This window comes from Grammomys surdaster, unplaced genomic scaffold (genome assembly GCF_004785775.1).
Source record: "Grammomys surdaster isolate TR1022 unplaced genomic scaffold, NIH_TR_1.0 67, whole genome shotgun sequence".
In the NCBI taxonomy this organism is placed as follows: Eukaryota; Metazoa; Chordata; class Mammalia; order Rodentia; family Muridae; genus Grammomys; species Grammomys surdaster.
The window spans coordinates 19060416-19082172 of record NW_021604569.1 but is presented as its reverse complement, the minus strand read 5'-3'; the positions used below and the strand labels follow the sequence as shown (position 1 = coordinate 19082172).

At 40.4% G+C, this 21757-nt stretch overlaps 1 protein-coding gene across 1 annotated transcript in view; it reads left to right on the top strand.

Moving 5' to 3' along the window:
• The window catches only part of Abca13 (ATP binding cassette subfamily A member 13), a 438342-nt gene that overhangs the window by 50680 nt on the left and 365905 nt on the right, over positions 1–21757 (top strand). The window contains exons 5-13 of the mRNA XM_028777793.1: positions 437–465; positions 4031–4194; positions 5924–6054; positions 9679–9812; positions 13720–13884; positions 15171–15370; positions 20133–20260; positions 21044–21144; positions 21386–21559. Of these exons, the coding sequence (XP_028633626.1) occupies positions 437–465; positions 4031–4194; positions 5924–6054; positions 9679–9812; positions 13720–13884; positions 15171–15370; positions 20133–20260; positions 21044–21144; positions 21386–21559 (1226 nt within the window). The remainder of the gene's footprint in view (positions 1–436; positions 466–4030; positions 4195–5923; positions 6055–9678; positions 9813–13719; positions 13885–15170; positions 15371–20132; positions 20261–21043; positions 21145–21385; positions 21560–21757) is intronic.

Here is a 21757-nt window from a genome sequence, read left to right as displayed (position 1 = left end):
GTTTTGCTTGTTTGTTTTCTGTGAAAGGGACTTGCTATGTAGCTCTGGATGATCTGGAGCTTACTGTATAGACCAAGAAGGCTCTGAACTCAGCAATCCTCCTGCCTCTGCTTCCTGAGTGCTGGGATTGCAGGTGTGCCAACACACTCAGATTATTTTTCCTCTGTTTCTACTCACTCTGTTCATTCTGTGGGCATACTCACAATACAAGATGTGATTAGAGACTGACAAAATTCTGAAATGTATTTACTATTTGTTTTTTGGGAAATTAGTATCAATGTTTGGGATGTCGCAGCAACAATTGTCTTTGTATTTATCCTTCTGTTTGTTGCTTATGTATATCTTTTTTCAGTAGATATCTTTTTTCAGACTGAAGCAGGCACACAGTGTCCTCTGAGGTCTGAGCAGCTGACCTGTTAAATGTGTTTTATTGTAGGTTCCTCTTATGGCCCCAGCTTTCTAACAGTGAGTATCCAGCAACATCTCTTTGTGGCTGAGTTTATATTTTAAAGGACTCTATTAGTCACTTCATTTTTTTTTTTTGATAATGACTGTGCAGGGTGGGATTCAACAGATGTAAATTTACATCAGACATAGATTGAATAATGGGTTTTAATTTCTAAAAATCAGATTTCTGAGACTATGAGAAGGAGAAGATGGGAGAGGATGCAGTGGGTGGCACACACACACACACACACACACACACACACACACACACACACACAGGTTGCTTTGTTGGAAGGATTTAAGTCAACATGAAGTCAAAGTTGGTAAGATCTGTGCTTGGCATATAACTTTAGACCCTCTTGAAACACAGGCCTTTCAGTTAAGGCCATAGAGTCAATAAGATGACTTACTATCATTTGCATACAGTTGAGGTTGTCACAGCTAGGGGTGGGTGGAGAGACCACTCTTTGTTTCTGGTGATCAGAGGTGGAAATGCTTCTAAATATTCTTCAAAGATAGGCATCCCCACAACAGACTCAGCCGGCCATCAGTAGAGTAGAAGTTGTGGAGGCCTGAGCAAAGGGTGACCCTCAGTACCGAGGTTGTTCTTTGCTTACACTGCTCTGCCAGACATTCAAGGCCCATGCGTTTTTGGTAGCACTGTGCTCTGGCAGGCTATAAAGCATCTCATGAAAATTTGTGCATAATAAAATATTATAAGAGTCCAACAATAAGTGTCAAAATGCTCTGGGTGGGGCGGAATTGCCTGTGTGTCCATTAAATGACACCCCATTGTTGTCAGGCACCTACAGCAACTGCTACACCAGGGCAAAGGTGCAGTGGACCTTTGATACTTTGTGGGGTTTTCTCTCTCCTACCCTTTATCTGTGTAGTTTCATCCCCTAACACTAGACAGGAGAGAAACAAGGATAGAGGGAGGAGAGGAGTTAGGAAAAATCTCTGGATCCAATTTCTTTCCTTTTGTTTCTTCTTTGACCACAGCTACTAACAAACTACAACCAACCTCCCTAAGTGACCAACAACCATCCACCACACTTCTTGGGGCCATAGCATTTAATATACCCTCTGAAAAGTTGCCAGAATTCCAAACATCATAGAACCACAGAAACTATCTGCAGCTGGTAAACCATGCCTCTGCTAGAGCAGGAGGCAAATCGTAGTCAGCTGCAGTGGTCAATTCGGAGCAGCCTCATATCCCCACACCTGGGATTAAAATGAAAACACTTTCTTATAATATTTCTTTGTTTTTAAAAAAGAAACCAAACTTCTAAAATTCTCACACACAAAGGAGTCTAGGTTCATGCAAGCTTAGTTTATAAATAATTGAAGAATGTTAGCTTAATCATGTGAAGTGTAGTTTTAATAATCAAATTAGCATTTTAAAGGGGTTGTGAGCAGCACACCTAAATGTCAGATGACTTGTGACAATGAAAGACTGATATAATCAATGTTGAAATACAACTTGATATCTTTGTGGCCTTTCTGACAATTTTTCTTATGCTAAAAATGTTCATGAATAAATAGATTATTTATTATGATGGATAATTTTAATATTCAAAACTAGGTTAAGTAAATGTTGATACTCTATACAATCAACAATTAACATGGAAAAAGACTATAGAAATTGTGGAAAATAGAAACTGCCATCATATCTATCCATGGTCTGATTATTATGCAGACATTGAGGCCATGCATATGTTGAGCTGAAGTGTGGCCACAGCAAAGCAGTCCTGTTTGTAAGATGAAAGGATTCTAGGTCTATGTTTTTGCTATGGAATTTTGGTAATGATGTCATATCACCCGATATATTTCCTTCCTTCCTTCCTTCCTTCCTTCCTTCCTTCCTTCCTTCCTTCCTTCCTTCCTTCCTTCCTTCCTAGACTGGGTCTCAAATAGTCCAGGTTAGACTCCAACTCTCCACGTCGTGAAGGATGGCTTTGAACTCCTGATAATTCTATCTCTCCAACACCTCAGTGCTAGGATTCCCAGCATGATCTACCATGTTTGATTTTCTGCATGATTTTCATTTTGAGTGGAATGGTCTTTGGGGGTAATCTGATCAGGGGAGTGAGACATGAATTATATCTTTACAGGACCTTTTGTGTCACTGTGCTGAGCCATAGGTTGGTGATGGTGAAAGCAAAATTTAGAAACTAAGGAATCAACTTAGTTACTTATGCAGTACTTATGTATGTCAAATGTGTAATGTAGCTGTGCAGTCAGAGAAAGAAAGTAGGCGGTGGTGGAATTCTTGATATATTTAGAAGGTGCAACCAGTAGAATCTCTAAGTGAACATGAGTTAGAAAAGTCAAGGCGATTCTAGGTGCTTTGTCACAGCAACTGGAAGTGCAGAATGGCTATTTACTGAGGTAGAGAAAGGTTAGTGCAAGTTTCCCTTGGTGGTGTGGTGAGGAGGAGGAAGCAGGGAGGAGAAATCGGGAGACTGACTTGGGCATGCTAGGGATCCATCTAGGTGGTACTGTCAAGGAGGGTGTGGTGACACAAAATGGGTGCTGAGGTAAACAGTCTGGAATAGATGTAATGAATTTGCACGGTGTTGGGGCAGAAGTGACATGTGAAGGAAGGGAAGAGAGTGTAGATGGAGATGAAGCAGGGAATGTATCTGAGAAGGTGTGGGAGATAGGAAGAGGAAGAGATGGAGGTAAGCTGTGTGGAAGCCCAGAAAAACTATTGTCAAGGAGATGAGGTGATCCACTATCTTAGTGCTGTGGAGGGACCAATCAGAGCAGTGGCCACCTCGAGCTGGGTGATGCTGACAGGGAGGTTCCCATGACAAGGGAGGCTCTAATAGAGCAAGGGGGTGGGAGTGTGACTCCTGTCTCCTGGAAGAGAATAGAAATGGCTGGGGAGACAGATTATACAGTTCCAGAAGGATATGCAGAGGGCTGGAAGACCAGGAATAAAAGCTGTTCCTGAGGTTATCAGGTAACTCTCTCCACCCCCATTGGCTGTCTAATCTAGCCTCAGGTACAGCCAGCAGTTGCCTGAGAGCCCAGCCTTCTGGTCACAGTACTCCACACCAAGTACTTGCAGAGTATTTGCTTTCTACATCTGTTCCCTCTAAGAAGCAAGCTAAGCCTGAGAGGATGCTTCAAGAGAGCTGACACTCAGAGCAGCCCTCCTTGGTACCACATAGGTGGTGCCCATGACAGCCAATCCTGCTTCTCTTCCTCCTCCTTCCTCTCATTTCCCGCATCCTTCTTTTCTACCCCATCCACTCTTTTGTTTTTATTCTTCTCTTATTTTTTTCTTTTTGATACTTTATAGTAAATTTAAATAGAAGGTTTTCTCATGTTTTTAGTATTGGTACTTGATTTTATACATACAAATTTTTATAGTTTCAAAACTTTAAGAATAGAAGGAACCTAATAATTTTAAAATCTTGTTTATTGGACATAGTGAGGAGTTAGGCATGAGAGTTTTTTTTATTATTTTTATTTTTTTAACGTATGTGAAGCACCTTGTCTATCTATCTCTGTCTCCTCTATACTTGATCAATAAAATTAAATGGGAAAACTTTTGGTATTTTTTTCCTATCAGATGGATCTCAATAAAACTGAAGATGTGATATCAAAATTGGAAAGCCTTCACCAGCAACCTCATATTTGGGATTTTCTACGTTCACTGCCCAGACTGCACATGTCCAGTGCTCACTTGGAAGATAGCATGGGTGCTGTGACACACTTTCTCCAGGCGGGTTTGAAGTAAGCAAACAACAACAATAAACATACATGTGTTATCTCTATAATTTTAGTAGGAGAATATGTCACTGGGCAATATTTTTATAAAAGACACCCTAATAATGTCCTTTTAAGGCATCTAGAACCCTTACACTTTCCCTTTTCCCCATCCGTGTATACATATCTTACCTGTGGGCAGTGGTGCTCTTTAGAGCATATTCAACCATTAGAAAGTTAACATTATTTGATTAACATTTTATTGACTTATATGAACATTGATGAAATAGTATATAAGATACTATAATTAATAATGTTACCATCAGCGTTGGTGTTTGTTTCTAAGATTTTCACAGCTAGAAAAGTGCCACAATATAATAATTTTAGTCAATAATTCCAAAGACATCATGTAGCCTGAAAGGTACCTTGTCCTGCTGACATAACAAGCCTAGTGGATCTGACCTCATGTTCTTAGAGGAACATTCTGAAGCAGAGCTTTATGTTGTGGACTTCCAACTTTTCAACTAGTGATTTTTACATTAAATTATTAACTAAACTACACATATACACAGCTTTTTGCAATGCTGACATAGCAGAGGGTTGTTAGGGGTGCCTGTCTCTTACACCTCACATTTTAGAACACAGCTCATCTGAGGACCAGACTCTTTGGATTTTCGCTATGCCTTTTGAACTGTAATGGACATCACTGGTGGCAGAGCATGAAGCACATTCTAACATTTTGTAATCTTAATTATTTGGCCAGAGTTGTAATGAGCCCCCTCTGTGCTGCTGCTCTAAGCACAGGGCTGATTAGCCGTGGAAAATGAGAATAGTCAGGGTATTTAGAGAGATGCACAATTTCAAACCAGTAGCTATGATAAGGGTGGCTGACAGTGTCATCTTCTGTGGGTTTCATTTCTGTTCTGTATTCTTTCTATAGTAGCAAAAAATTCTACTACTCATAGTAGGCATTGCTTGCAAGTGATGTTGGGATTCAGGGATGGTTTTTTAAAAGTCATGGGATTCTCCTAAAGGCACACAGCTGCAGTGAGAGATTTCCTTAGTGAGGAGCCACGTGGAGATTACCTGCTTGGAACCATGGTGTTGGTGGTTTCAATCTCATGCTGATAAAGTACATACAGTTCCACATCAGCTGGAAACAATTCTGACCTGTAGCAGAAATTATTTATAAAATATTGTCATTTAAAAAAAATAGAATGCATAACATATTCTTATTACTCCTCCTGTCCAAATCCCCTTATTCTGTAAAACAGTTTGACAACCACTGATTGGCCCATGAACTTTTTAGATCTTTGGATAGGACACATATCCCTTTTTAGTTCCCTGGGTAGGAATATAGTACGTTTTCCAGGTAATAGACTGACTATAAGAACCCGAGGTAGCCCAGCTAACTGCACATCCTCCTTTCACATTGTGTATTCCGTCTGGCCTTGTCTGCTAAACAGGCAGAAAGACCCAAGACTGAGCATAAAACAGAGTCTGTGGTAGAACACTCTGAAGCAAGGTGTATGTGAAAGCCACTCGAATATTGCAAGACAAAAATCTCATTTTTGCTTATTCTCCTACCCAGGGCGTTAGGGTTTCATTAAACCAAGCAGAATGCAAACACACTAATATTTGGCAACATCCTTAATCAGGGTTGGTGTCTGGCCAGTGGGAATGACGTAAGTCTGGAGTTGGTACTCCTTGGTTGACTGCTAATTGACTCACTCTGCTTGGTTTGTTTCTGACCTAGTTCATTAGCATCTCTGGGAGATTTGGATTGGCTACCACTGCATCAGACCATCTCCCAAGTTTCTAGACATGTTCTGAACGTGACCATCTCCAACCTGAGGTTTCTGCAGCAGCACAGAGCAACTGTCAATGGTGAGAGACCCTAAGGACTGGGGCTGTATCAGGGATATTCCACTCTTGTTAGCAAGCACAGAACCACAGGGATCTTTAAAGAATTAATTAATTAAAATATCAACCCAAAATTCATTGTTTCTGTTAGTAAGACAAACGTATGATCAAAATTTGTAAGTTAAAACTGACTTTCTACAGCTGTTGAAATTCTGAAGTCATTGCTAATAAGAATTGCACTTATATTTTTAAACAACTGAGTTTAAAAAAATTCCTTAAGTTGTAAGCCATCTTTTAAGTTCAGACAAACCACTTGTTTTGTGATTTTTAACCTTTCATCCTTTTAAGCTCCCTTTGGGAAGAAATTCCAGTCCCCTGTAAGTGGACTTGGAGGCAGCAGGAAAGAGCGAGGTCATTCAAAGAAGGCACGCTATTGTGTATGTAATAAGGATCCCTCTTCAGGGAAGTAAATGGGATCCCCTGTATTCTTGATTTGAACATTATTAAGTTGTCACTGGATTCAATATTTTACTTGTAAATTGATTCCTGTTGGCTCTTTCTTTCTTTAATTTTCTGTGGGAAATGCAGTGGGAGAACAGTGGATAGAATTTATCTCTTATCATCTGTTGTCTGTCTGTAACCATCCAGCCATCCACCTCGCCACTTGACTGTTCATCTGCCCCTACCTCTCTACTCATATATCAGCTAATCGTTCCCAACCCAGTCACCCCATCATTGCTACTCCACCAACATTCCACTCATCTGTTTCATTTATGAGCTGAAAAGGAAATGGGTTTCTCTCTCTCTCTCTCTCTCTCTCTCTCTCTCTCTCTCTCTCATCACTTAAGTACTCTATCATTTTTCTATAACCCAATATATTAAAACATATTTTATTTTTCACTCTATGTATGTGTGTGGGCTTGCACACATGAGTGTAATACCCATAATGGTCAGAAGAGGGCATCAGGTTTCCAGGAACTGGAGTTGGAGGCAGTTGTGATTCACTGGTTATGGGTACAGGGAGTTTAAGTAACTCAGGTCTTAGGCCCAGCAGGATTCACTTCTAACCAGTGAACATCTCTTTATCATCTTCCTTCCACTTAATTGTTTTTCTTTTACACAAACTCATTGAGATTTATATATTAGACAAGTATTTGTTTGAGTGGCTAGGCTAATCTGGCTGCATGATATTTTATTTGTGAATTAATTACAAAAAAGTGACTTTACATTAAAAATTAGTTTTATTTAGAGGTAGTATCTCACTAAGTTTCCCAGGCTGGTCTTGAACATGTAATTTTCTGGACTCAGCTTTCTAAGTAACTGGGATCATAGCTATCAATGAGGAGTGGTTCTTGCATCCAGAGATGTTTGTAAAGGAGCAAAAGATGTCAACGTAGAAAGCAGAGACCACAGAGAGAGAGAGAGGATCTGGCATCTTCTTCTGGAACAGCTTCAGAGAAGAGTTTCAAAGAATGTTAGAGTTTGTTGACATGACCAAGGAACATTTCCAGGGAAGAGGAACAGTGTTTGGCATTCATGGGCTTGCCAGGAGTGGACAGAGTTCAATGGTCAGCATGTCTGAGGTATATCAGGCAGTGGCAGAGATGGGCTCAGAAAGGGAGTCAGGTGCAGCGTCAAAGGCCAATGGATCAAGAGACTCAGGAATGCTCGTGAGGCTGGAGACAGGTAAGTCCTGGGTCACACTTCCCATTGGCCTTTTACTTTTGGTGGCTCCCTGTCCTGAGAAATACAATGCATTGGTTTTGTAGATATTCCTATAGACCCAGATATATTTCTCCTGCTGTATGCAACAGCATAACACAATATTGTCCTTCAAAATACCCTCCCTTACCCCAAGCTCCATTTGCTGCTTGGGGCTCAGGATGATAAATCTTAAGGAGAGGCTGGGTTTCTTTGACTTATTTTTGTATGAAGGAAGCTAGGCTATTAAGGATCAACTCAATTTTTATATCAATTTAGTTCTACCAGAAGCTATTTCTTAAGACTGGAATGAAAGACTGAAGGTGGGCTAGGAGATATATTAAAACACCACATTGAAAGATTTTTCTGTGACCTCAATTTTAACAAGCTCATTTGGAAGCAGAAATTTGTGCAAATCATCCACATTATAACATTCAATTTCGCTTACAATTGGAGATATAATTACTTTAAAGAATGTAATTAAAACAATTTTATATCCATTTGAGTCAGAGTTAAGAAATACGATTATAGAACAGACCTCTAGAGACCACTAAAAATTGTCTTCATTTCTCTTGTCTCCAAGAAAAATGTTTTTCCTGGTGAACAGATTGCAGTGCATGGAGGAAACTGATGGAGGCTCAGTCATATGACTCACCGAAATTATTAATTCACAGTATCTGAACATGGCACTCTACAGCTACAAACTTCAGAATCATATTTCCATTCAGTTTTCAAAAATAATAGATTTCTTTTCTAAAGCCTTTTGGTAGACTATTGACACTATTTTTTTCCTGATCTTTTATGGAACTCTGTGTCTAATTCTAATGAAGAATGATATCAGTAGAAATAGGTATTTACAACTCAGGCTCGGGAACAGCATATTTTGGGCAGAAGATATATTTTATTCTGGGAATGGGATTTTTTAAATAATAAGGTGAAATCTTACTTTTTCTTGTTCCATGTTACCTTGAACAGGAATCTCTCTTTTGTTCCATGTATCCATACCATATACACTGCCTACACATTAATCATTCAGCAGCCAATAGGACTTTTGGTTATCAGATCAGCTGTTATGGCATAAAAATGCTTTTGTTCAAGTAACTTTTTTTTAATAGTAGCCTTAAAATACAAAGAAAAATTTGTATTTTGGAAATTTTATTGACGCATATTATTATTGTATTATTCGTCACTTAAATGTCTTACTATGCCTACTTTGTAAATTAAACTTTATCATGGGTATGTATGGGTAGGAAAAATTTTCTATATCCAAGGTTTGGTTATGTATGTTTTCAGGTATCTTCTAGGGACCTTGCAAAGTGTCCTCTGCACATGAGGGTTGATAACTGTACCAGCTTTTCTTTATTCTTCCTTAAGCTCATTTGTTTATTTTATGTGTATGTATTTGCACGTACACACATCTGTATGTATGGCTGAGTCTATGTGTATCATGTGCATTTAGGTGCTCATAGAGCCAAGAAGTCATCAGAACCCATAAAACTGGAGTTACAGGTGGTTGTGAGCCAACATGTGGGTGCTGGGAACTGAGCCTGGATTACCCGAAAGAACAGTAAACACCATTAACTTTTTTTTTTTTTTTTAAAGATTTATTTATTTTATTATGAGTACACTGTAGCTGTCTTTGGACACACCAGAAGAGGGCATCCAATCTCACTATGGATGGTTGTGAGCCACCATGTGGTTGCTGGGATTTGAACTCAGGACCTCTGGAAGAGCAGTCAGTGCTCTTAACCGCTGAGCCATCTCTCCAGCCCCACCATTAACTTTTGAACCACCTCTCCAGCCAATGTTTTTATTCACCCCAAATGGTATTCAGTGGTAATTAGGTTTAATTTTTTATTCATTTAGAAGTAAAATATTATTTTGTTTATTATTATAGGCATATCTAAATGTCAAAATAACTAATGCATAAATCATCTGTGTTCACAGACACCATTTACCATCTGTCCCTGAAAAATATGGTGTGGGATCCTCAGAAAGTCCAGTCTGATCTTAAATCCCAATTTGGTTTCAATGACCTTCAAATTCAACACATCATGAATTATTCAGCTAAGATGCACGAGGTATGCACACTTTTCTTCTCATGGCATTGGGTATCCTTCAAGTGTCTCTAGACTATAGTCTCCCCCCACCCCACCACGAGTCTGCATCTCACACTCAACTGCAAACCCAAACTTTTAGATAACATGTGAATTTGTACAGTCTAGTCCCTTGTCACCACACCCCAAACAAAAGTGTATAGTAACTATATAGTACTCACATCATGTTAGCTATTTTAAGTCACCTGGAAATGAGTTAAACTATTTAGGTATATGTTTGCAGCTTTTATATAAATACCATACCATTTTGAATAAGAGAATTTGAGATCTGTGGGCTTTGAAATCTTTGGATGGCCCTGGAATCAATGCTTCACAGAAACAGAGAGTCAACTGTTTATTACTGGGACCAGCTGGGTAGTGATGGGAGATGGTAGCTAGGAAGGTGAAATCTGCTTCTGAACTTCAAGGTTCTTAGACATAGCAGCCCTTAGAAATGTCATTTCTTTCCTTATCATTTTATCTCACCACTCAGGCAGTTCAAAAGTGATATGAACTTGATTACTCTGGAAACTATCAGCATGATAGACCATAGAGTATAGCTTTAGGCAGGAAAAGTAGACTCAGGGGGAGCAGATATATGGAGGATTCTCCGGGTGGAGAGAAAATGGCTATGAGAGGAGATGGGCTAGCTGAAACTAAACCTCAGTTACTAAACTAGAAGAAATAAAGATGTTGTCTTAGCCTACTCTTAGTACATAGTTCACATGGATATTGCTGAGGCTCCGTGGGTGTCTTTTGTCTGCAGAGCCATTTTCGGTAGCTTCATACAATTTGGAGGCACTTCTTCTTTGCAGTAGGTACACGAACACACACTTGCATCCTTGGTATGTGAATCTCCTTCTCTCAGACCTCAGCTATGCCTAAAGGGTTTTTCTTGTATACTCAGAGAATACCTGATATCTCCTTTTGGAGTCTTGGAGTGTACTGAGGGTAAGCTTTACCCTACTTTCCCATGATTTTCCATGTCTCTGTAAGTAACTGCTTTCCCCTGATACATTTGCCATGCTTTGACCATAGTCCTCTAATCCCAAGTTTTTTTTTGAAAAGTCAATTCATAAATTTTTAAATAGTATTTGGAGATGAATTTTTTGTGAAGTAATTAAGACTAGATAAAGTCATGGGGTGGTTAACTCATGATGACATTGGTGGCTTTATTAGTGGAGGAAGAGACCTAAGTGCTACACTTAACCTATCTGGCCAGGTAGTATTTGATGCCATGTTTTGATGAAGAGTAAGGCCCTCATCAGATGTCAAGAAGATACCAGGGCCACGTTCTTAGACTTGCTAGCCTCCAGACTCTTGAGCTATCTGAACCCAAGAAGCCCATTGGGTTTAGTCTTTTTGTTTACCATCTGATAAACTGTATGATCTGACCATTTTACGAAGTATCTCCAACTTACTTGACTTGAGATTTGGATGTCAAAATGTTCATAGCTGCTGTAGTTGAGACTTGAAGGCCAAGTAGTCTGTCTTTTACTCCATATTCTCAGTTTTTTTTGGCACAGTTTTCTCATTATGTTACAATAATAGTCAAGTAAAGTAGGACTTTTACATTGGAAAGGCAATCATTTTGAGTTTAAGATTAAATGGAAAATAGTCAGGATATATCACAATGTAATTATAGATGTGGATATAAGGTCTTTAGATATAGAACATTATAGGTTTGTATACGATGTGATTTCAGTGCCTGTTTCTGCTCTAGCATGAGAACAATTCAAAGCAACACCTAGATACTGCTGTTAGAAGTCCAACATGAGCCTTCTTGGTCCAAAGTCAATGTATCTTCAGGACTGCATTTCCTCTGAAGGACATAGATACTGTTGTAGAGAAAAACTCTTTCTTCCTTTAGCCTTCCTTTAGTTCAATGGCTATCCTTACAAATTAATATAAAAATAAAAAAAGGGCTAGAGAAAATTCAGCTTTAACTATGTAGGTGAAATTCTTTCTTCCTTTAACCTTCTAGTTCAGTGGCTACCCTTACAAATTAAAGTAAAAGGAAAAAAGGCTAGAGAAAACTCAGCTAATGGTAGGTATACATGGTAGTTGACAACGACACTGGCCAAGGAGTCAACCTGGTGACTGGGGCTTATACAGCACCATTGTCTAAACACAGAATAAGCTGTGGGCCTCCATTAAGGGAGGGAAGCAATGGACAAGACAGGGCAGGGTCTGGTGGATAAGGTGACCAGGACAGCCTCCAGGTGAGCAGAAGGGGCAGGACAGATTCTCTCTTCCTAGTATGACATCATGTGTGTGAACAGAAGTGTGCTCTATTAAACAGGAAAATTTCTACTGGACTTTTTGATAGGGTGAAAGGTTGGAAGCTTTTCCTACATCTACTGGTGTTCAGTTTCCAAAAGCTCAAAACAAATTCCTATACTAAAGGGGTGGGTTTTGGAATGGTACATTCTGGGGCTTTTCATCCCCACCACTTTTGCATTTTCCGTTGCCCCGAGGCTGTCGATGGTCCCTGCTTGTAGTTTCTCCTTTCTCTGGAAAGTTAACAATTTTCCAGGATTTATCTTACCCAAGTTCTCTGGTAGTCCTTTGTCTACTAGTACTGGTAATGAGGGCTTTTGTGATAACATTGAGCCCACTTGATAATTGGGATAATCTATTATTCAGTCAATTTATTGACACCTTAATTCCATCTTGCAACCTCAAATTTTATCAGCTGTTCAACGTAACATGTTCATAAGCCCTGAGGGCTATGTTGTAGAACCTCAGAATTGGTGGGTCTGCTTTCCACTTTTGTAAAGCCCATGAGTATCTATTTTTTGTTTGTGTGTTCAGGTCCTCTCCAAGTCTAGTCTGACTTCATATAAGAAATATTAGTCCCATCATGACAGCTACTTCCACATGATCTCACTGAGTCCCATGCTATTTGTCTCTCGATTACTGTAGCAACTGCCTGAGATTTTAATCACCTTAATGGAAGAAAGGTTTATTTGGCTCAGTTTCAGGAATGTCACAGGTTCCTTGGCACTGTTGTTCTTGGGGTATTCAGTGAGATGATACATCATGGTGGGAAGCATATGGTAAAGGAAGCTATTTACTTCATGGTGGCCTGGAAGCAAAGAGAGAAGAAGGGAATAGGGTCCCAATATCCTGTAGAAGAGCACACCCCTGATGATTTAATGTTTCCCTTCTAAGCCTCATCTCCTAAAGTCACCTCCTAATATCATCCTATGGGTCTCTGGAAACTACCACTTCCAAACCTTAGAGCACCCCAGAGGTTCTACTTCATCACATTGTCAACCTGTCGGCGATAGCTTCCATGTAGGCATTTTTAAAGCAATGAAAACATTCCTACAACAGTAAGCATCAACAGAAGTTCTGATGACCAAGTTATTGTAAGAATACAAAGTGGGTGGATATAGCTCATTTTGCCACTCACATTTGTAGAGTAGTTTCAAAGAAGTTAATACACAAAGGAGAACTGATTTAAAATAGTAAAGCAATGTCTAACCCGGATGCAATGCTAATCATTCTAACTTTGCCTGCTTTTGATAACTGCAAAAGACAGCAAAGTACCACTGTTCAGAGAATCAACTACTGGCTTAGTCTCTAATGGCTTTTGGTAGCAGAATGAGGCTGAGCAATGTTTGACTCAATGTTTGAGCAGTCTCCTCCTCCTGGAGAACCAGCAGCCCCTATTGCTGTGCCTGATCCTAAAAGAACAGGACCTATTTTTGTCCTTAACTCTAGAGACCATCCCTCAGGACAAATACCACAGACATTTTAGTGATACGAGTGTTCAGTCATGTGGACACATGAGCTTTGACTCCAGCAAGACTGGGGAATTATTTTGAAAGAAAAACATTCCAGGGAAATCAGCTTCACTTCATAGTATTTCTTATGTTGTTTCCAGATTCCTACACATAGCTTCCTAGAGAGGATGGTGTGCTCCATCTTGTCCAACACTTCTGAGGATGAAGCCGAGAGCAAGGGCTACCAGGCAGACTGTCATCCCAAGTGGTCAGCAGTCAAGAACTACATCATCCATGTAGTCAGTTGGCTGAAGCTCTATGGACAGGTGCTGTTTTATGTCTGGATACTATGAGTGCAGCGGATCTTTGCCCTGCACATTACAAATTATGTGATTCTATGACTTTCCCTGGGAAAGGCCACAGGTCCTCCATACCTGGTCATTGTGACCTCCTCTCATATGCATCAAACAGCCTTAACTCATCAAACTCTCAAGACACCAACAACATTTGATGTATGCACACAAGCACACCTGTTAGTAAGATGTTTGTAATTCAAATTTTGTATATCATATTCATGTTGCTAGCATATGAGATCCCTTGGGCTACTTTGACACATAGCTATTTAAACATCACTTTTGGCTTGTACTTCCTATGTTTTTTTTTTCCTTGAAATATTGTGAAAAATTAATGACTGATTTAAAAGCACACCAACTGTCTTCATAGATGTAAGGGAAAGTGTGTGCATGTGTATTTCAGAGAAACAAGGCTGGTGTATAGAAGAGTTCCTTGATCAGTAGAAAGTTGATAGCTCCAAAGTTCACAGTAGCCCTGGATAGCTCACAGCTCTGTTCCTTGAGATACATGGATACTAACAGGGCACTCTCCTACCACAGTACCACCCATTCTTTGTCAAATGTCATATCTATTTGCATCCATTTTACCCTGGAGAACTCACCCCAATAAAACCTTTCAAACATGCGTGACTGATCAAGGTCAGAATCTCAAGTATTGGATGAAATAAATCATCAGAAAAAAATACATTGATGTTCACGTGATAGTATGCATCTTATTCATTACTGCAGTGATGAAGAGACAGTGCTGGGGAAACCCGTATTTAAAGTGTTAACGTGGGTTGCTAGTCAAGCCTCCTTCAGTTTACCTGCATTTGCATTATGCATGTCTCGATGGCTGATCTGAGAATGAGATACTTATATAGCACGAATGATGACCTTAGCGCTAGCTGCCTTATATATATAACGACTAGACATATTTTAAAGCTCATCATTTCATCAAACTCTTCAATGTGATAGTTCAGCTTTCAAGTTAGATCTTCTGAAATGAAATGCATAGTTCTTTCTTTTCTCATTTCTTTCCAAGGAATGATAAAAAGAATAGAGGAATAATATATAAGTTCTGTGTCCTTGGTTGGCATTTATAATCTTTACTTTTTGAGTAGACATGAAACCATAGTACAATTGTAATAGACATTTTAGTTAAATTAAAAAAAAACAGAAATTAAAAAAACCTTATCATTTAAAATGGTCTTTTACTATTTCTTAAGTACAGTGTTTCTAATGTGATTGATAATCTATTTTTGTTTCTAAATTTGCAGGTGTTTGACCAGTGGCAGCAGGGTGGGCTGCTGCAGAACCTGCTTGCAGGTGCCAGCCACAGTCTGGCAGCCCTTAGGGACCAGTTTAAACAGCAGAGTGAGTCGTGGAAGGTGGTGGAAGCCCTGCACACTGCCCTGCTCATCTTGAATGACAGCTTGGCAGTGGATGGCCCCAGAGACAACCATCTGTTTCCACAGATGTAAGACATATGTATGTCTTTTGCCATTGAGTAGGTTTGATCGCACTGACATGGTAGGAATGTGCAATGATGCCATTAGAAACAAATTTTGTAAAAGTACAACTAAACACAGATGCTAAGTTAGTGCATGGGAAAACTAAGGCTTTTATTGTGGACACTGCCAGGATAGATCTGTGCAGTTCTCTAGACATGAGTGTGAATATGTAAAACAATCTACTGGGCTGTTCAGGTGTAGTGGCACTCATCTCTCATTCCAGTGCTCAGGAGGCTGAGATCTCTTGAGCTCAGGAGTTCATCCCAGCCTCAGTGACAATAGTCCATGTCTTAAAAAATGACCAACCATCCCAAACCAAATGAACAAACAAACAGAAGTAAGTAACCTTACAGGAGCATGATCACATTGGAAAAGGCATCAGCTTCCTGAATTTTAGGTTGATGTCTTTGTCTTAAAATGAAAACACACCACACACACGCACATGCACACACACATCAGAGGTACCTTCCCAAGAGATTCATCCTGTATTTATTCATACTTAAAGACTAAATGTTGAGAAGTATATTTACCAGGTAGTCTGTTCAATGGTGGGCAATTGAAGTAGTTTTGTCAGAATAGCCTGTTTCTGGATAATCTTGGAGAAGGGCTTATTGTACAACAAGCCAGCAGAAGTTAACACTGTTTTAAAGATTACTTTGCATGGGGGTATGTGGGGACTGGCCATAACCATAACCCTCCTTGCTAGTTCAAGAGCAGATATATTTGTGTCTGAGATCTGCTTAACAATGGTTTCACAACTCTATTTTCAATTCCAGGGCTGATGCATTCCACTTTGTCTGTGTGTGTGCATGTGTGTGTGTGTGTGTGTGTGTGTGTGTATGTGTAAGTGTAAGTACATATATATATATATATATATATATATATATATGTATATATACATATATATATGTATATATGTGTGTGTGTTGATATTTATGTGGGTTGTTTGTATATGTGTGTGATGTATGTGTTTGTATGTATGTTGTTTGTTTATATGTTTTTGTATATATGTATGATATGTGTGATTATATACATATAGTGTGTGGATATGTGTACTTGTGTGTTGCATATGCATGTATGTGGTGGATGCATGTGTGTATATGTGTACTGGGGTGTGTGTATGTGTAGCAGTTTGTGCTAATGTGAATCCTATCAGCCTCTGAAATTACTGCTTTTCTCAGAAGAAAACAGGTTTCTTGTCTCCAAAAACGTTGGAGAATGAAAACCATGAGATTTTGTTCAAATACAGAAATTCTGGCTCTATAAGATACAGTGGTACCATGGCATCATAAGTATATGAAGTTATACTGTTGTTATGGTTGCAGAGTTAACAGCAACTCTAAATGTTTTAAGCTCTTTCACATTTTGTCGAGTCCACTTAGGATGTAGGGTCTTGCTTTTGATGGCCTTATTTCCTGACTGACCAAGGAGATGCCCTGGGCCATGGAGTACTGGGACTGTGGGTAGCAGTGCCATAAATGCTGTAGAAAGATGGATACAGGGAAACAGCAGGATGCCTTGAAACAGGAGAGGGACAAAGAGCAGGGGTGTCAATAACTTCAGGTATAGGACACTGTATTGTAATCTTGAAAACTACCTGTTTGCTTGGGCAACATAAGGGACAGATTGTTCTCTAATACATTAATAAACATACTACAGTAAGTCACTTCAATTATCTTATAGACACTAAAGGCCTCCTGACACTCCAGCCCAGGGTCTTGACTGTTCTCTGACACACAAGAAGAGTAAAATTCAAGGATGGCTCACTTGTTCCTTAGCTCATTCAGACATTAGGAAAGCTAAAGATTTCAAAATATGGTGTCTTCCAAACTATGGATGACCACTCTGTGTGCAGTTAGGTCCAGGAAGAGGAGGGCCTGATACTGCCTTAGCTGTTTACCCTCTGAATTCACAGGGCTATTGGTCCCAGGCATCTCCTTTTTCATTCAGACACCACTAGTGCCACACCTAATACAAAACTGCCTCCCATCCTGTCTGGGCAACAAGCAGATTGTACAATTCTATCATCAGCCATCCTACCTGGTAATGGCCACCAGATAATCTCTAAGGCCTTTTCTAGTTACTAAACCATTGGTCTTCTGGAGAATTTGTCCTGCCCATTGACCTCATCGCTTCCCTTTACAAAAGGGTTAGTCTGTTGACATTGCTAGACTACTCTGGATTGACAGTCTCTCTGATCCTACCATACAGACAGTGCCCATGCTCAGGGAAGATTAGTCTCACGTCTGCTAAGAAATGCTTCTGTCTCCTTCTAGGCTTTCCTCTGTCTTCTCTTCTCTTCACAGATTCACTGGTTTTTCTTACCTGGATGTCAAATGTCCCCTTATACAACCTTCAAGACTTTGCAATCCCTCTCATGAATTCTATTGTTTCTGGAGTTGTCTCTTCCTCCTTGTCCTTCTTCCCTTTCTTCTCTCTCCTCTTCCTCCTCCTCATCCACATTCTTCCTTCCCCTCCCGTCTCCTCTTCCTCCTCATCTTCCTTCCCTTTCTTTTCTTCTTCTTCCTTTCCTCCTTCTCTCTCCTCCCATCCTCTCCCTTCTCCTCCTCATGGAGTCCCATCTCAGCAGGGCTGTGTAGGGTTGAAACCCTGACCACTTTCTCTCTGATAGTGTTCTTTCTTACCTGACATAATTTTGGCTGGCCACTTTGGTCTGGACCCTGTAGCACTCTTGAGTATTTCCTCTACTTTAGGAACTGTCCTGCTCCTTCTTCTAGAACTCTTGTCTCTGTTTAAACTTTGTCTGTCTCTCAGCATCTACACTTGTATTAAATTGAGCAGTGACTTGTGCTAGACTTCTATAAGATTCTCAATCAGCCCTTGTCAGGAAACTGATTGTCTCATACCCCAAATATTGGTTCAGGAAATAACACTTGTTTCAAAATCCTTTGTCTCCATAGCCAGTCTTTCACATATTCTCCTGAAGTCACCGGAGACTGACTCATTGTCTTGAGACTTTGTGCTGGCTTGGTGGCTGAGCTGTGGGTCTACATCTGGGCTCTGATACACAGCAAAGATTCTGGGCAACATGGTCTCATAGGGGTGACTCTGAGCATTCCAACAATACCTGACTCAGCAAACACACATAGAACTCTTTGCTTACAGATTTGGTCTTAAAATTTCCTTGCTTGTTGGAGCTTGAAGAGGCTCAGCAGCCCAGATTCAGATTCCATACCACATAGTGGATGATCTTTTCCACTTGGCAAGTAAATAAAAACAGTTATCTTCGTTTTTCCTCATTCTTCTGATGAGCCAGTCTGCTTGCTCCTCAGTATAATCTAGAGTTCCTTAGATTCCTTAGATAGTGAGCCACCTGACCTTGCTTTGTCCTGTGGAAGGCCCTGTTTAAGAAGCTAACCTTCAGGCTTGATAGAGAGACATGGTGTATCCAGGGTGATGGACTACAGATGGATCATCCTTCTTACTTATTCCTTATAAGAGAAACATCACTAGGACTCTCCCTCGCTCTTCTATACTCTCTGCAGTGGTGGTATCCAACAGCACACTGTCTATAGAACCAAAGCCACGTGTCGAACATGTACTTTATCCAACACTGGTGAGATGCTCTGAGAAGACCAGGTGGATGCAGGTCTGAGTAAGTCCAGATACAGACAAGCAGCACAGCTTCATTTAGGTTTCAGCAGGGGTGGGATGGAGGTGGGTAGGGTGGGATGGTTTGCTTGGATTCCTAGTAGGCACATCTCTCATCTTTGCTCCTTTATCTGGCCACTCTTTTCCTGGCTGAAGATGCACTGTGTGGCCATGAAAGTACAGAAAGCCTGGAGTTGGCAGCCCTGCTCCTCACTGTGACCTGCATGTGGTTCTTCACTCTCCCACATTTGTTTCCATTTCAGCCTTCTCTTGTTCTCAGTTCTCACACTTCTTCCTTCATACTGTCTTGTCTTCTTTGCTGTCTGCATCCATTTGAGCCATGTACACATCATCCTTCTTAGCAGACTAGAGATCTGACAGACCATGCATTGGGCCTCTGCCTCTTCCTGCAACCCCAGACCCCCAAGCAAGGATATAGAGGCAAATATGTATTGCTGGATATTCTGCCCTCAGTGGTTTTCTGCCAGGCTTTCAAGGAGAACATCTTTACAAAAAATCCTTATAGCAGGCCCCAGGTTGAATAGCTAGCCTCACCCCTCATGACTAGAGGCATTAAGCAGCCTTATAAGTTATATTTTTTCCTTTGATCTTGGAGACTCTCAGCTTATCTTATGCAGGATTCCTTTGATGGGTCTTTCATGCCTTTTATTCCTTGGATGGGTCAATATTTTGAAAGTCAAATTAATTTTCTGTGCCTCATAACTGTAAGCTTTAAGGCATTAAAAAAAAGTAGGTTTCCTTGTGTATCTGAAGCTGGCCTTGAACTCACAATCTTTCTGCATAGGCAAGCCAAGGACTGGGATGATAGGCATAAACTGTCATCCCCAGTAATGCAAATATTTGTAAAAATAAGCTAATACTTCAACCTAATTTTCACCTGTTTCATACATTTTTAGAGGTAAAGAGAATATTTAATTTGAACCTGTTTTCTAAAAGAATCTTTCCAGCACAGGATTCAATAACTGACAATGCAATTTGTCAAGAACTCAGGTGCTGAAGTGGCCCTTCTAGTCTGTGAGCACAATTCCCTAAGTGGTGGGATGTTTTCTTTTGCCTCATCTCTTGAGTTGGTGCATTCCTTATTTTTGCCCCTAGATTCCAGAATCTGAGCAAGTTGCAGCATGCATTGTCAGAACTGTCCCCATGGCCAGCTCTGAAGAGACTGCCCCTGCTAGATACTGTTCTCAGGAACACAATCGCCCAGGATTTGCTGTTTGTTCAAGGTAAATCAGCTCTGCTTTTCTTTGCCGCTCACTGATTATGAGCCCGTAGAAGTGTTCTTGTGCCTTGCTGGTAAAATTATAAAGCTTCAAGCTGAGTTTTGTTGGTGTTGTATACATTTATGTATCGCCACAGAGTCCTCAAGGGTGTGTCACATACAACATGCCATGCTGCTGTCATAATGAAGGTCACATTCTACTGTTTGGCAGAGCCTGCAGTGTGGTCTGGGTCAATCCGTTTCATGGGACAGTTTAACTTTCTCACTGACACCAATCCCATGATTGTCAAGCTGGAGATACACCCAGGACTCTGTGCATAAGGGCATTGGTTCCTCTGCTTGCCTGCCCTCTGCACTGTTCAGTGCCTGCATGGGATTGAGATCTTTCTAAGAGTACAGAATGCTCTTTTGTGAACTCTTAATGCCGGGCAGGTACTCCTTCTGCCCTCCTTTGAGGAAGGCAAGGTTACACTTTGCTTTCATGGGTCAAATCGTTTTCACCCTTTTAGGGAGAAGAGAGGAAGACAGTGTGAGGGGCCATTGCTTTAGAAGCAACGTGCTCTTGTAACAAAGTACCCACACTATTGAGTCCTCAGAAAGGATTACAGAACTTCCCATCGTGTTCCTGTTTTCCTTTCTCATAAGATAATAGAGCATTTGTTAACAGGCTGGGTTTGCTGAAATTTATATTTTTGGAACTCCCTTTACTGTTTCATGGTTGTGGAGAAAATTGAGGATGGAAGAAACTTAATCCAAATGGTGGGTGAAACATATTTTTATCTTGCAGAAGTCCTCAGTTATCTGGAGAGGTCAGCAAGGGATTTTCTAACTGTTGGGTCTGAAGGATGGAGACTAGAAAAGGATGTTTTATTTCGGGGGCTAAACCAGGTAAAGATTACATACAAACTATTTTTCCCTACAAAATATTAAAAAAAAATTGGAAGCAGTGTTTAGCTTTGCCTGTTGTGAGATTTGCTGATGACATAAGGAGAATGAGCAATATTTTTTTCTCTGAAAATGCTGGGCTTTACTTTAACATGGCTCTTTCTATTTGTTGTTGTTTATTCTATAGAGAATATCACTGAGCATTCCTAAATGTTCCCTCTTTCTATCCTTATTAATTTTTCAGCTGTTGACGAAGAATGCTTCTGCCTTTTGCCTGAATGGACATTTGTCTCAGGAGGATCCCCTCCCTACTGGAAACTCCAGTATTTGGAGTAGTGTCTGGGGAGTGCTATGCCATACCCTGTCCTTCAATAAGACCAGTGTTTTAAATGAGCTGCTTCTAGCAGTGAAGGATGCTGTAAGTATCCACCATTAGATTGCTCCATCAGCACCAGCTGGATTTCTGTTAAAGGGTAAGCACCCGACTTCCGGTCTGGGCCCGAGCATAGAACAGGTCTCAGACAGCAGCTCTGTACCCAACCTCAGAAAACCAAGAGAAAGAGGGCCTCCCAGGAGCTTTAACTCAGGCAGCATCCCAGGTAAAAATGAATCACCC